The sequence below is a fragment of the Nothoprocta perdicaria genome, unplaced genomic scaffold (assembly GCF_003342845.1).
Source record: "Nothoprocta perdicaria isolate Ctin4 unplaced genomic scaffold, notPer1 scaffold_51, whole genome shotgun sequence".
NCBI lineage: Eukaryota > Metazoa > Chordata > Aves > Tinamiformes > Tinamidae > Nothoprocta > Nothoprocta perdicaria.
This window is the reverse complement of record NW_020455766.1, coordinates 2,570,944-2,584,935: the sequence shown is the minus strand read 5'-3', so window position 1 is coordinate 2,584,935 and position 13,992 is coordinate 2,570,944. Positions and strand designations below refer to the sequence as shown.

At 46.6% G+C, this 13,992-nt stretch overlaps 1 protein-coding gene across 1 annotated transcript; it reads left to right on the top strand.

Annotated features, from left to right (window-relative positions):
- The first annotated feature begins 239 nt into the window (after positions 1-239).
- Positions 240-10,661, top strand: LOC112954793. The gene is made up of 4 exons (XM_026048040.1): positions 240-299; positions 687-751; positions 3,521-4,005; positions 9,820-10,661. The coding sequence occupies exons 3-4, from the start codon at positions 3,551-3,553 to the stop codon at positions 10,085-10,087; spliced, it is 723 nt and encodes a 240-aa protein (XP_025903825.1). The 5' UTR covers positions 240-299; positions 687-751; positions 3,521-3,550; the 3' UTR covers positions 10,088-10,661.
- Positions 10,662-13,992: the final 3,331 nt, after the last annotated feature.

Here is a 13,992-nt window from a genome sequence, read left to right as displayed (position 1 = left end):
TTATTTTTAAATGTGATTAAGAGCTGAGCTTTGTTTTAGTAGTAAAATTTAATGAAAGGCAGTGAGGGAGGTGTTCTAGGGCTCCTGCTGGCCTTCGTTGTACTTTACAAAGTTCTTAAATGAGCCCTTCTTTTGCTGTGCTGCAATTCAGCAAACCCTCAACTCACCCTTTCTGTCTCCTGCAGCTTGCTGCACACTGACAGTCGGCATGCGGCAGAACCAGATGTGAGAAAAGACTGCAGGAGACTTCAGAAGAAACAAAAACAAGGATGTTGTACCCTGTGGTAACCAGACAACAGGTAAACACGGACACCAACTGAAGCCCCAAAATTCTACCGGAACTTAAGGAAAAAAATCTTGACAGTGAGGGTGCCAGAGCCCTGGAACAGGCTGCCCAGGGAGGTTGTGGAGTCTCCTTCTCTGGAGATCTTTAGAACCCGCTTGGACGCAGCCCTGTGCCATGTGCTCTAGGTGACCGTGTGTGAGCAGGGGGGTTGGACTAGATGACCTCTGAGGTCCCTTCCAACCTTAAGGATTCTATAATTCTAATAGTGATCACAAAGTCACAGGTTCCTGAGGCTTGCACTAACTTGCTATTCTCTGGATATACAAAATAGAGCTAATTTACACCAGGGACTAAGTTCTGTTTCACTGAGTCCAATTTCAAAGTTTCCATTTGCCTGCAGATTCAGTGTCTTGGATTCATAAATTATTTACTCAAGGAAGGGGAAACCAGCTAACTTATATTGAGGTACGCTTTATTTTATTCATTTTTTTCAAAATACTCTGATATTTTACTGTTGCACTTGAAATGCTGATGCTACTGGTTAGATTATGTGGGGATAGTGCTGCTATWATACACTAGTGTACTGTGGGCTGAAATCAGGCTTGATGCACGTTGCTGCTATTGACATTTTGATATTGCTTATTGCAGTAATAGATCTGAGCTCTTTAATTTCGTAAGCGGTGGCAGAAGTGGGTATAGGAAGCTGGCAGACAGCTATGTGGCTGACAAATATAAATCCTTCTCRTGACCTCAATGGAGATGAAACACTTGATCAGCCAAAACTGGCCCTTCTGGCCCAGGAGGGGAAACCAGACCTGCAGCCTGGTTGCTCACACCCAGCCCCAGGGCCTCCAGGAGCCTTGCTGCTTTGGACTGAAAAGCTTATTGCTCCCGTGACCCTTGGTGTGGTACCATGATGTTGGAATTGGCAGCAGTAACAAGGAAGGGTGTCACACTGTTAGCCAGGATTAGCCTTGTATCTCATCAGCTTCTTTCTTAACAGACGGTCCTCTCACTGCTTACATGAGTTCATATATATATATGCATAGATTTTTTCATGCATATATAATTTACTTATATCTCATCAGCAACAATGTAGCTTCAGRTATTTCCTAAAAAAAGAAAACCTTTTTTAATGTCATTTTGCAATGCTGCCCTTCACGTAAGGTTAGAACATCACTCACACTGTGGTTTTGCAGTCCAGCGGTGACTCATGCAATTCCTGCTAGCTTAGCTAGGCTGGCTGATCCCAATGAAAATGCAAAATACTCTCTTGCAAGTAGGCTGCAACAAACACCAATACAATAATTACATAACTTGATGAAATCTACTATTATGTCTAGTTCCAATGTTGTAAAATACTATTCATGGCTTCACACAAGCCATTATGTTTTTATGGCACACCATGGCTTCATTTTCCTGTACACTTTATTCCATGAAAACTTCGTCTTGTTTTGCATCATCCTGAAAAATGATGCAGGATGGGCAGGGCTTTGCACATGCTTCCAAACTCTCTGTAACCCTGGGCTAAGTAGCAAATTTATCTCCTCCTTCCCCAAATTGGAACCATCCTGAAATAGTTGCTGGCTCCCAGCAGCTTCCAAACCTGCCTGTTGGGGCGTTTGCTTTGGGATAGCTGTGGAAACCAATGAATACGGCTGCAACTGACTTGTGAGTCAGAAAGAAACATTTGGTATGATAATAAAAATGGTTYTGACGGGGCACCTCAGAAGCAGCCAGCTCAGTAGCTGACTGGTCTTATTCTCACCAAGAGATGGCTACACATTTCTTTGGAAGTTGACTGGGAGGTTGACTRTAGTGATATTATTCCCTTCCTTCCTCGTGTAAAACTGACACAGAAATCAGAGAGCAAAGTAGCATATGCAAGTGTGGTGCTATTGATTACTTGATTACCTTTTACAGTGATTAAGATGGAGGGATAAATATTTAGCACAAGAAACTCCCTTTCCTTTTTAACTRTTCCCTGTATTAAACTCATTTCATTTATGTAATCTTCTCAGAAGGGACACACTTCTTATTTGGCCTCATTTTGAATCCTACTTTGCAAAGAATGGCTCTGCAGCTCTTTCCTAAGCAGATCAGCTTTTCTACTGAAACTATAATGATTTATCTTTCAAAAGTCACTGAGAGGAGGGGTAAAAAGGTTTTAAAAAAATATTCTAACTGAATTAATAGAAAGATTTATTTTTTACATTTGAAACGAAGTGTAGAAGTGTACACACCAAGTTGGCTATTTGCTGTTATGAATCTCCATCTAAGCAGGTTGCTATGTCCTAGTAAGGCTGCAAATAATATTAATAGAAAAAAGTATCCCTTCTCCTCCTGTATTTTGCTACCATTCTGAATTAGCGAACTYCAGAGCCACAGCTTGCAAAGCACCTGGGCAATAAATGTTGATGGTGCAAAGCTGTGAGGTCTGGTGGTTTAGAAAGGTTTGGCAAAGTGTTTGGGGAGTCTTTCAGCTTTTCAACCCACACTTTTTTCCTACCCTTAAAACTTCGTTATCTGTACCAGCTAGTGTGTGAGAGCACTGGCTCAGCAAACAATTCACCTTTATTCTGCAGAGTTCAGTCACATGAACCAGGTCCAGATCCGCTTTCCCGTTTCAAGCAGGCTTATTGCTACTGGTTTCCAAAAAGGAGGGGCATGATCAAGGCTATGCAGTCCAGTTGCCCAGCTGGATCCTCCATGCTTGCACTCTTCCCTTGTTTCAACTCTTCCCTTAGTGTTGACCTACCATCACTGCTACCTACAAAGAATTTTGGTTGATAGTTATGCAAAATATACTGTTTAATGTGCCTTTTATGGGTTCCTGAAACAAGCAAATGAACCTCTARGTAAGGGCCTGAAGTTTCTATGCTTTATCACAATTCATTGGCAGAGCCAAAATCCTAATTTCACATAACCTCACAGGCATCAGTGGAATAATTTTTGTTTGATAACATGGTTCTAACTTTCTAGGTCAAATATGATTTGAGCAAGGGGGAATTCAGTTCAGAGTTCAGAGGGAATTAAACGCCATTTTTTGTTTCTCATGATAACTAGTTCATTAAGAATCTAATTTCTGTCATCTGAGTTTGTCTAAGATTTTTTTTCCCCTCTAGTGCACTGAGGGCTTCAAAGTTGGAATGGATGTCAAGTACACCAAGGTAACCTGAAGCACTAACAGCCATTGGCATTTGATTTCATCAGTCTTGTCGCTTCATTTTGCAGAAGAAAGTTGACCCATGGCCTGAAAGCCTCATGTTCCTCTGTACATGGGCGAGAGAAGCCGGCACCGTAGTGAAGTGGTGGGACACGGTGCCTGCAGCGCCCCAGGCACCTGGCCGGCTGCAGTCCTCGGAGCCTGCAAGGAGGACGAGCCACGCGCTTCTGCCCACACCTCGTGTTTTGTGCCTGTGTGAAACGAGAACAAAGAGATTCTCGGCTCTGCAGCAAGTTCCTGGCRTACAGGTGCCTGAATGCACATGTTCCTTGTTGAGCTGGAGTTTTTCCAGGCAGAGATTCCCGTCAGCTGTTGCACAGATGTTGCTGTCGGGGTGGTGGCACACAGGCAGCCTCAACAAGCCACATGCAGGAAGCTTCTTGTCTGCTTGGCTTGAGTGTGGCTGCTCTAATGGGCTCCCTTCAACACTCTGCAACCTGACCAAGAGCACCATGATCTCGGTTTCCAGAGCTTCGAGGGCACCTCTTTGCAGGTGAGGTCTGGTGGGTTTACAGCAACTGCTCCTGGGCTGGGGATAGAGACCTTGAACTCCCTTCTGCTCCCTCCTGCGTCCCTGGCAGGGGCTGAGAAGGTCCCCCCACTTCAGCTCTGGTCCCTGCTGTGCATGGCAGGTAATCGTGCAAAGGTATTTTTGACTTTGTGCCCTCGGTGAGAGAAATTATCACCAGATATGGAGAGGGAAGAATGACTCTGGCAATTCTGTCATGAATTCTGTCATCCTGAACCAAACAAGGTGCCCACAAAATCAGACAAAGCTTATTCAAATCAGAATTACTGTAAYTGAGCCCAGCCATTTCTCACTGTTCTTCACCTTGCTGTAATTCTAAATACTGCTATAACTTAAATGTAACTCCCTTTYTTTGTTGGTTCTATGCACACCTATAATAGAGTGGATTTATATGTAGTATTTACATAATTTTACGTTTTACCTTTTCATATGTGCACATACCTTTTCATAAAAACGCACATTTTTATATATGGACACACATATATATATAATGCAGTGATCTAAACCTTCAAAAAAAAAAAACCTTTAGAAGTAGAATAAAATCAGTAATTTATAGCTTTTCTGGAAGCCTAATGTGAGGATGTCCCTGAATACGTAGGACACAGATGTCCTACGTATTCAGGGGTACACAGATAGATCAGATGTGCAGATCTGTGACATCAGCTTAGCTATTTTGAGTATAGAGAAAATRTCTTCTGATAAAGTTATGAACTACTTTTGAATGATGACCAATGCTACTACAAATTCAGAAATGGCTTGTTGAGTATAATAGCCTGTGATAAACATTTTGATTACAGACAGTGTCACTTCACTGCGGTTCAGATCTTTGCACTTTTCTTAAGAGTCCTGAATTGGAAAGGATAKGCAGAGCGCACTTTGGTAACATTACTGGGTTTCCATTTTTTTTGTTAACTAAAAACCAGCCTCAAATGGGGATCGAGATCCATCTAGGTGTATGCCTTTGTGCACACGCTGTAACCACCATTTTATCTGATATTTTAACAACCTGTAAATTCTCCCTCGCATCCAGAGCTATCCCTAGGGAGCTCCCGTCCGGCGCCCACGCAGGGCTGCCATGGTGACAAGTGCCTGGGCGATGTTTGTGCTGCCGGCATCGGCGCCGTATGGGGACCCCGAGGCTGGGCCGGCACCAGCTGCTGCTCGGGCCAAAGCTGCTCAGCTGGGGAAGCTACTCGAGCGTTGCAGGGCTGCTCCCCGGCACAACGCGTCCGCCTGTGCCGAGGTCTGTGCTCGAGCCCCCAAAGACGTCGTTATTGCCATGGCTACCTCGGGTACCAGCAGATAGGCGATCAATATGTTTAATGTTGACAGGGCGGTGGTTGGTGCTCTGATAGGGAAGTGAATTCAAACCTTCATAAAACCCTGATGGGTATTGCAGATGTGCCCCCAAAGCTTTCTGTAGTCACCCAGGCCCACTAGTGGCAGAAGCTTTGCTGAATGCCACGAGTACTTGAATACATCCACCAGACAAAATCCTACACGATTTTGCTGAGTCTTAATCAACTGAAAAACATCTTCATGATTGCCACAGAGAAATATGCCAGCTGGAGTTGGATGGTCTTTTTTTTTTTTTTTTTCCCCTCTCCAAATAGCACAGTAATCAACAGGGCATTGGAGTTCATGAATATTTTCCAGGGCCTCATCCATCTTCTCTTGTTCTCAGCCATGAGATTATACCCAATGACAGAGCACTGAGGTGAACAAGAGCTTGGTTCCGTGGCTGAGAGTCTCAAAACAGTTGCCCCTTCCAGCACATCGTGGTCAGGTGATAAAAAAGTGAGTTACTTTTTTGTCCAAGTACTAAAGGAGTCAAATTACCCTTTTCTCCTGTGCTTTTTATGCTCTGGATGATGACAAGGTCACAAGCTGATATATTTATCTACCTGGTGTCTCTTTCATGTCTACACATCAGCCACTCAAACAGTTAACAGGGGCCATGCCAGCACCCAGACACGTGGTTCATGTGTCAGAATTTTAGAGTTCATTAGCTGGCAAAGAAAAAAAAAAAGCTTTGGCTGTCAGTGCCAATATAGCAACCAGACRCACAATGTTTTATCAATATTTTTATAATATTATTTCCAGCCAGAGAGCTTATTCAAAATCTTTCACTGGAAGAGGATTCTAGCTTAGTAATAAAATACCATCTATGTGAGAGTGATTTTTCTGAGCTTGCTTGAAAAGTTAATCAAGACTTGCTTTGCAAGTGCCAAATCAGCTGTTACTGCTTGCCTTGTACAAGAACTTCACAGACCATCCTGAGCTCCTCTTGTGCGAAGCGATCATGGCACAGCTTCCTCTGGGAATGGAGGATACGGTGCAGCTTTCCCTGTGCTGGTCACACAGATGGCAGTGGTCACATCTCCAGGTCCAGACAGTGCTCATTACCAGAGCACGTCTCCAAAACAAATTCCCACAAGAATCTTTTGACAAGTGCTAGACTATCCAGCATCAAGGACTGCTAAGATACCACTTAATTCTATGCACCGATGTCTGCTGCTCTGTCCTTGCTGCTGTGAGAGCCCCCAGAGGTGCCACCCCACTTTATTTTCTGTCTGAAAAATCAACATATCCACTACCATTCTTTCTGAGATTATTTCAGAGATACTGAATGCCCATGACCAATGATCAGGTGCTTCCCTTTGGCAACTTACCTGTCTACAAGAGAAGATTATAATGACCTGCTGCTTTCAGCCAGCCTGCTGAAGTTAAGCACTTGAGTTCTCTGGAAGATGACTGGATTAAAGGTAGGCTAAATACAGGCTGATATGCAGAGTAAGGTTTCTTACACGCAGTAAGGCTAGAGGGCAGCTTTCTGTTTTCATTTGGCTTTTAAATCATACATTTCATTTTTAATAATACTGTAGAACCATAAAAGTATTGTTAATGAGAGGCAGCATAATAAGCATTTTGCACTGAAAATAATAATCCTTTTTCCTTAGAAATACTCAAGCTCTTTAAGCTGTAGAATACCTCATAAGATATTTAACTCAATATCTGAACTTGGACTATTGACATCCACCTTAAAATTTTAAACACCATAAAAAATGAACCACAAATAAATCCAAATACTGAAGAATACACGGACACAGCAAGCGGGAAGATRATAGTTAAACAAGTAAGTACTCTGCTAATCATAGCAAAAAGATACCACAATAATACAAGGTGAAATAACCAGAAAGCAAATAGAACACACCATTGATAGAGTTYTTCATTATCTAGTATGGCTTTTAATGGAGGAACCTGCCTGTGTGTCATTGCTCTTATCTCACAAAAGGCAGTAGGCACGCACTGTAAAAAACAGTCTCTTCATTTTCTGCTTGAAAAGATCATTGTAAAATTAAAAAAAAAAAAAAAAGTGTCAGGGAGTGGAGGTCATGCTGATTTATTGGCAATTAAATCTGCAGGATTTCTGCACTCCTTTCAAAACAAAGTATCTCTGGGTAATTCAGCCTGGCAGATTACATGGTGGGCTATCACTATAATGCATGAATCTTTCTGTTTGTGCACAACAGAAACAATTGACTTGGTCTTATTTAGGAAATTGCTACTATTTTCTGCAAAGTGCTTTTGTTTCCCATAAGGAGATGGAGGTAAGTTAGCTCTTAAATGCAAAATTCCCTCCAATAGTGTAAATGCCACTTTTACTCATCCATTGTGGAATGCAGAAAGTGTACAGATAAACTTACCTCTGATTAAGTATAAAGTCATGTCCTTAAGTGCCATAGGTAAACTGGCAAAATCTTCACTGTGTTTCAGTAGAACCACCCTCAAACTGGTGTAGGCTTGCAGCATTTGCTAAACTAGGAAAAGCTAAACCAAAGAACCAAATGCAAGTATAATCTCTGTTCCCACCACAAGTGCTTCCCAGTGTGGCAATAATGGCAAACTCTTTCTAATCTAGATACCTAAGCTGAAGCTGATTACAAAGCTAACAAGTTATCTAATGTTATAGAATCTTAATGTTTTCATGGTGCCTTCATACGTGTTTTTAAGTTCTTGGCCATGCAACATGCAGTGCAGGAGGAGCAAACACCAAATCAGCACTGAATGTCTTTCCAGATGTATGTTGCCTCTGCTTGTATCATTGGTAAAGCATCTAATTATTAATTTTAGCAGAGAATATTGCCCCTAAAACTTCTTATAGTCACTTGACTGTCTGAGCTTCAGAGATCTTCAGAGGTGAAGACTGGATCTCAAAAGATGTTGACAGATCTTCAGTCTTAGGAAGTACTTGTAAGGAGGGAAAGGAGAGAGCATATCCAACTACAAGGAGGCCCTCTCTTGGGCAAGTAGGAGATCGGAGAAATGCTGGTGTGGCAGCAGGAGAGCAAACCAGGAGACACTCACAGACAAAAATAGCTCCCACACAATGACTTTCTGCTTGCGAAGTAGACTGACGTGCCAACCTGGAAAAATAGCAAGTCCCTTTGAAGTTCCTACTTCAAACGAGTCATCAATGCAAATCTAAGCTCTAGAAGAAGCAGGTATCCAAATGCTGCTGGACCAGCATTTCTCTCCCAGCAAGAAGGGATGTAAATCTCTGGGCAGGAACAAAGTCTAGCCACATCCTGASAATGCCCATTTGCTTTGCTGCTTTGGAGGAGGCAACACTGTTCCTAGGCGGTCTAACCTGACAAGCTCTTCTTTTGCTGCCTTCCCACAAAATGCTGTACTGGTTGGACTTCACTGGCATCAAAGGGCCTGTGGTTTCATGATGCAAAGCGCTGAGGCAGTACAAACCTGGGCTGAGAGTTCATTCCTGTTCCAGAAATCTTAGCGCTTGGGCTCTCTGCCTGCTCTGGTATTGCATGGCCATGTCACTGCACTGCTAATATTAGTCCCAGTGCTTTTTAGGAGCTCCCTTCTTGCCCTTTCCAGCTCTCTGTACTCCTAGGTCACAGATATTCCTGTGTCCTGCTGCCTTCTCTTCTGTGCAGSTCTCCTGGGACAGTGTTTCCTTCGCTGGACATGGATACTGTCAAATCTCAGGATTAGCCCCATCCCTCAGAGAGCAGCTTGCCTCCACATTTGGCACCTGGACTGACAGCCCAACAGCCTTGCAGACCTGAGCCCAGAGCCAAGCCGGGCCCAAACGAGAGCCAGCTCTGCCATGTGCCATGATCAGCTGCTCCTTTGTACCCTGCTCCAGACTGCAAGGATTTGCTGGGCTTACGAGAAGCTTCAGCCTGGCAGGCCCTCGATGGCAGCACACGGGGCTGCCAAGTCACCATTTCTGTGCCACAAGCGCCCSGACCGCTGCACTGAGCAGGTTGCCACGGCCCTGTGCAAGAAARGCATCTTTGAGGCCTGTGACTGCGTTCATGTTTGTGCCGCTCTCCTGGCGGCCTGCCAGGCTCGTGTGTGTCGCTCGGCCCCGCGCTGGCCGAGCTCTGCCCTGCCACGGCCCGCGTCTCCCTGGCCCACCCTGCTGGCCCCGCTGGGGCTCAGGGTGTGCGCAGTGCCTCGGCACACACACCAGCGGGGACCTGCTCCCCATTTCAGTCCTGCCCTCTGCTTACGGAAGATGATTTATCCCACCTGAACCAGTTCCCATGTGTGATGAGGCCCGATGATGGCCTGCTCTACCTAGGAAAATTCCTATCCCAGGATACACACATGCCATCTACCAACAACGCTTCAGATGAAGTTAGGGGAGAAGGTCTGGACTGGGAACTTGACGTGGGAGAGGTGGAAAGGCCCATTTTCTGTCTAGAGAAAACTAAACTTTTTTTTTTTTTTTTTTTCTCTCCCCTCAAGCTTCGCTGCCTGTGGTGGAGCCAAGCTAATGAGAGGTGTGATTGTGCCCGGAGGCTGCAAGGGTGGCTCGCCCGTGATGGCAGAAGCTGTGCAGGAACCTGGAAGGGGGAGCTGCAGCGATGAGAGGCCTTGGCAACGCGGACGTGACTTGTCCTTGGGCGGGCAGCGCGTTCGAGCAGTGCCCTGGAGCAGGGCCAGCAGGCAGCAGCAGTCCCTGCTGGGCTGCCTTGGTGCTGGGCTGGAGCTGCGGCAAGGGACAAGCGAATGAGGGACGGTAGAGGGCATCTCCTGGGGCTTCCCCACTCAGCYTCTGCAGTCCCTCTTCTCCATAGCTCCTTCGGCCCCCCAAAAGGAACACCTCTTAGGCTTAATCTGCTGAAGACAAGCTCCAGGGAACAATGCTTTAATACCTTTGGTCTAAAATTTCTAGGCAAGCAGCTTTTGGGGATTTTGCATGAAACAGTCCGGCATCTTCTGAGCTTTGGCTCCTCAGGTTCTCAAAGGTGGGTAACTGAGCTGCAGAATGACCCAGGTGGCCTTGGCTCTGTTTGATATTGTTGCTCCCAGCCTTCCAGCATCTGTTCCCTCTTGCTCTCACAAATACTGTGCGGGGTTTAGCAGGCAAACTGGACCATTGTAAGGAGGCAGAGATCAAACTCAGAGCTAAAACCAAACAAGGGAACAAACACTTACTCCTCAGTCATGCAGCAGCTGCCCAGAGTCCTTGGGCATCCTGATGCCTGTTGAGTTTGGTACTGACCGGCTTCCGGAGCCAGTACGGACACAGGCAGATAGCCTGGCAAATACCAGGAGTGCCAGAACTGGGTCAACGCTGGATGCCACAGCACTGCACACATCAGCTGCTGCAGAAATGCAACCGTAATATACGTTATTAGAAGATACAGAAGTGGCCAAATATTGGGTTGAATATCATTGGAAGCAGAAAGCCGAAGCCTTTCTGAGCAGACCTAGGCCAATGTTTACTTGCCTGCCCCTTTCCAAGCATCTCCACTGCAGCCCCTTGTAGACATATTTCATTTTCACCTTTTTTTTTTAACCAAATGGAAATCCAAAGTACAAGTGTTTTTGTAAATGTTTCCATGAGGGGGCTGTCACTTCAGTTCAAGGCACTTTCTGTTTTTTTCTTTCAGGTTTATGTTTTTGTTTTATACATTTTTTTCTACCGATAAAATAAAAGACCTGAGAGGGCATAAGTTCCTGCTGAAGTTTGCTTGTATTTGTGAAGGGTAATGTCTGTGGGCAGCTTGGCTATAAAGGTCAGGACTTAAATGTAATCAAGCAACAAGTAGGYGAGAACGGCTGCCCCTGCCAGTGGCCCATTCTCCTGGAGCCACAGAGCTTTCGTGGAACATATTGAAAGCAAGGGGATATGAAAGTTTTTGAGTGCAAAGGGTTTGCTTTCTTGAAGGTAGCCAAGAAGCTGGATAAAAGGCAAATCCAYACCCTAGATGTAAAAAGACAAACAACAATCAGGAATGAGGACAAAAGATACCCTGTGTCAGGGGAGTGAGAATAGGTGCAAATCCTGCCTGTACTGCAAACAGGGCCACAGCACAGGTCTGCTAGGAGAAATGCACYGACCTGCTGTAACCAGAGCTGCACTATGAAGTACATGTCATGCCTTCTGTTTCAGTGTGTTTGCCTCTCTGTTTCACAGAACCCCCTTTTTTATTTCTTAAATGGGTCTTTTACCACACATGATGTCATGACGTCAATTGGAGACAGTGGAGAAATGCATCAGTCTGCAGAAATGCTGGTAAGGATTACTTCAGCTACAACCCAAGCACCCAACTCACCCAAGCACCCAACTCACCCAATCTCCTTGATTTAAATTACTAACTCAATAATAGCTTGTGCTTTATACCAGTCCTCTGCTTTGGACTCCTAACCTTTTGGACCTCTTTTTTTGTTCTCAAATTGCAGTGCATAATTTCTTGGACTGTGCAGGACCAGTAATTTAGGCAAAAGATCCCGTTCCTGGCAAAGTTTTGTCGGTATCAGCAGCTCCAGTTCTATTTTTTATGGGTTTGGAATAAAAGGTGCCTTGAATGTTAGATGGGTTTAGCAATACATAATTAATGTAAGTGCACTTCCACTGTGTGTTAAGAGGGTAGAGAGGTCCCAGATAACTTCTGAACCTGTAAAAAATGGATAAAATGAATCATAATTAATTCAATCAGTGGAAATTAGATAGGGTCAAAATAAAAGTTTCTGAAATCCTAGCCAGTTACTCTGGCCAAAAGCGTGTAGTTGAACTTTGTTTCTGAATCTGGTCCTGCTTTATGACACAGCGGAAAAAATCTATATATGCTGCTGGTTGGACTGAGCCTCAGTGCAGCTGGATTTGATCTTGGCTCCTTGAGAGAAAATGTTCTCTGTCTGTTATAATCCTGGACCTGATTCATCCTCACACTGAAAACAACCCAAGAGGTTATTCTCCGAATGTCAAAGTATTTCAAATTGAGATACTCGTTTCAACTAATGTGGAGCAGGAGACTTTCCTTGAAATACATTCCTGTATTACCTTCTAAATAAAAATACTGCAGTGCATCAGAAGCAGATGAAAGCCAAGTGTCCTTCAGAAAGCAAGGAAACCTTGTGGAGGATGGATAAACTTTCTTTTTTTTAGTGAATGCCAGATTGGATGTGGAATGCCAAATTTCTTCCTGTTTTCTGAGAATGAGTTCCCAGATCCTATTATTATGTTATAAAAGTGTAAGTGTACCCAGCACTGTAAACTCTGCTTAAACAAACAGCAAAATTCTTGCCCTGAAAAGCTTAAAGCTGAAGGCACGAGTGGATACAATGCAGTACAACACAGAGCAAACACAGTGGCGTGTGGTCTTTACAGCCGGGATCCCTATTCTTTGTCAAGTGGACAAGAAAAAAAATAAAGCAGATTTAATCTCTTGGAAAAGAAAGTCCTTCATTCTGTGAAAAATGTTCTTTGGTGGAAAAAAAAAAGAGAAAATACAAGTAAATACACAGGCAATTGTGGATCGGCAAGACGAGGGAAAAAGGAAGTAAAACTTGAAAGAGGATTTACATTTTTAAATGTGCTGTTTCTGTACTTTTGGGGAAACGCTTATGTGACTTTACTGGAAATACTCTTTTTGTTGTTGTTTTCCCAGCAGGTTGGTCTCCCTGACTGGCGGGGCCAGAATCCCGGTGTGCTGGGCGCTCCGCGCGGCACGGCACGCGCTCCGGGCACGGCTCCTCTCCCGTCAGATAGTGCTTTTCCAGGAAGGGGCTCGCCCGGCGTCATGTGCCGGGGGCACCAGGGATGCTCACAAACCGCCTCCGTGGCGGGACGGCCTCGGCCCCACGCGCGTCGCGGGCCCCGTGCCGCGATGGCTGCAGCCCCATGGCGGGATGCGCCATGGCCCCCATGGCGGGATGTGCTGTGGGGCCCATGGGAGGACCCCAGCGCAGGGCAGGGCCGCAGCTCCCACCGCAGCAGGACGTGCCCCACAGAGGGCTGGTGTCGCGGGSCCCACGGAGGCCAGGGCCGCGCGGCGGGGCAGCGGGGCGGCTCGCGGGCCCCGCGGCCATGGGGCGCGGGCGGCTCCCCGCCCTCGCCGCGGGGCCGGGCCGGGCCGGGCGGCGGAGGGCGGAGAGGCCGCGGCGGGAGGCGGGCTGGCGGCTCGGGCGCCTCGTTGCTATGGGGAGGCGGGGAGGGAGGCGCCGCCGCCGCCGCCGCTGCGCAGGGAGCAGCAGCTGCTGCGCCCTGACACATCCCCCCGCTGCCATATTGTGCGCGCCGCGGCCGCGCGGCTCCATGAGCGCGGTGAGTGCCGGCCGCGCCGCCGCCGCGCTGCCCTCCGTATTGACATTATTTGGCGGGGGCGGGGGGAGAAAACAGAAAAGAAAGAAAGAAGGAAGAAAGGAAGGAGCCGCCGCTGTGAACGGGGCGGGACGCGCGGCGCTGCCTGAGCGCGTCCCGCCCGGGGGGTCAGGGCGGCCGCCGCCTCCGCGCGTGGGCGGCGGGGAGGAGGAGGAGGAGGGGGAAGAAGGGGCCGGGGGTGGCGGCGCGAGAGGAGCGAGGGAAGGGGCCCGCGGAGCGGTGAGGGACAATGCGCGGGAGCGCGCCGGGCCGTCGCGCGGCTGCAGAGCGGGGCCTGCCCGCCGAGCGGCCGGAGCGGGGCCGGGCCG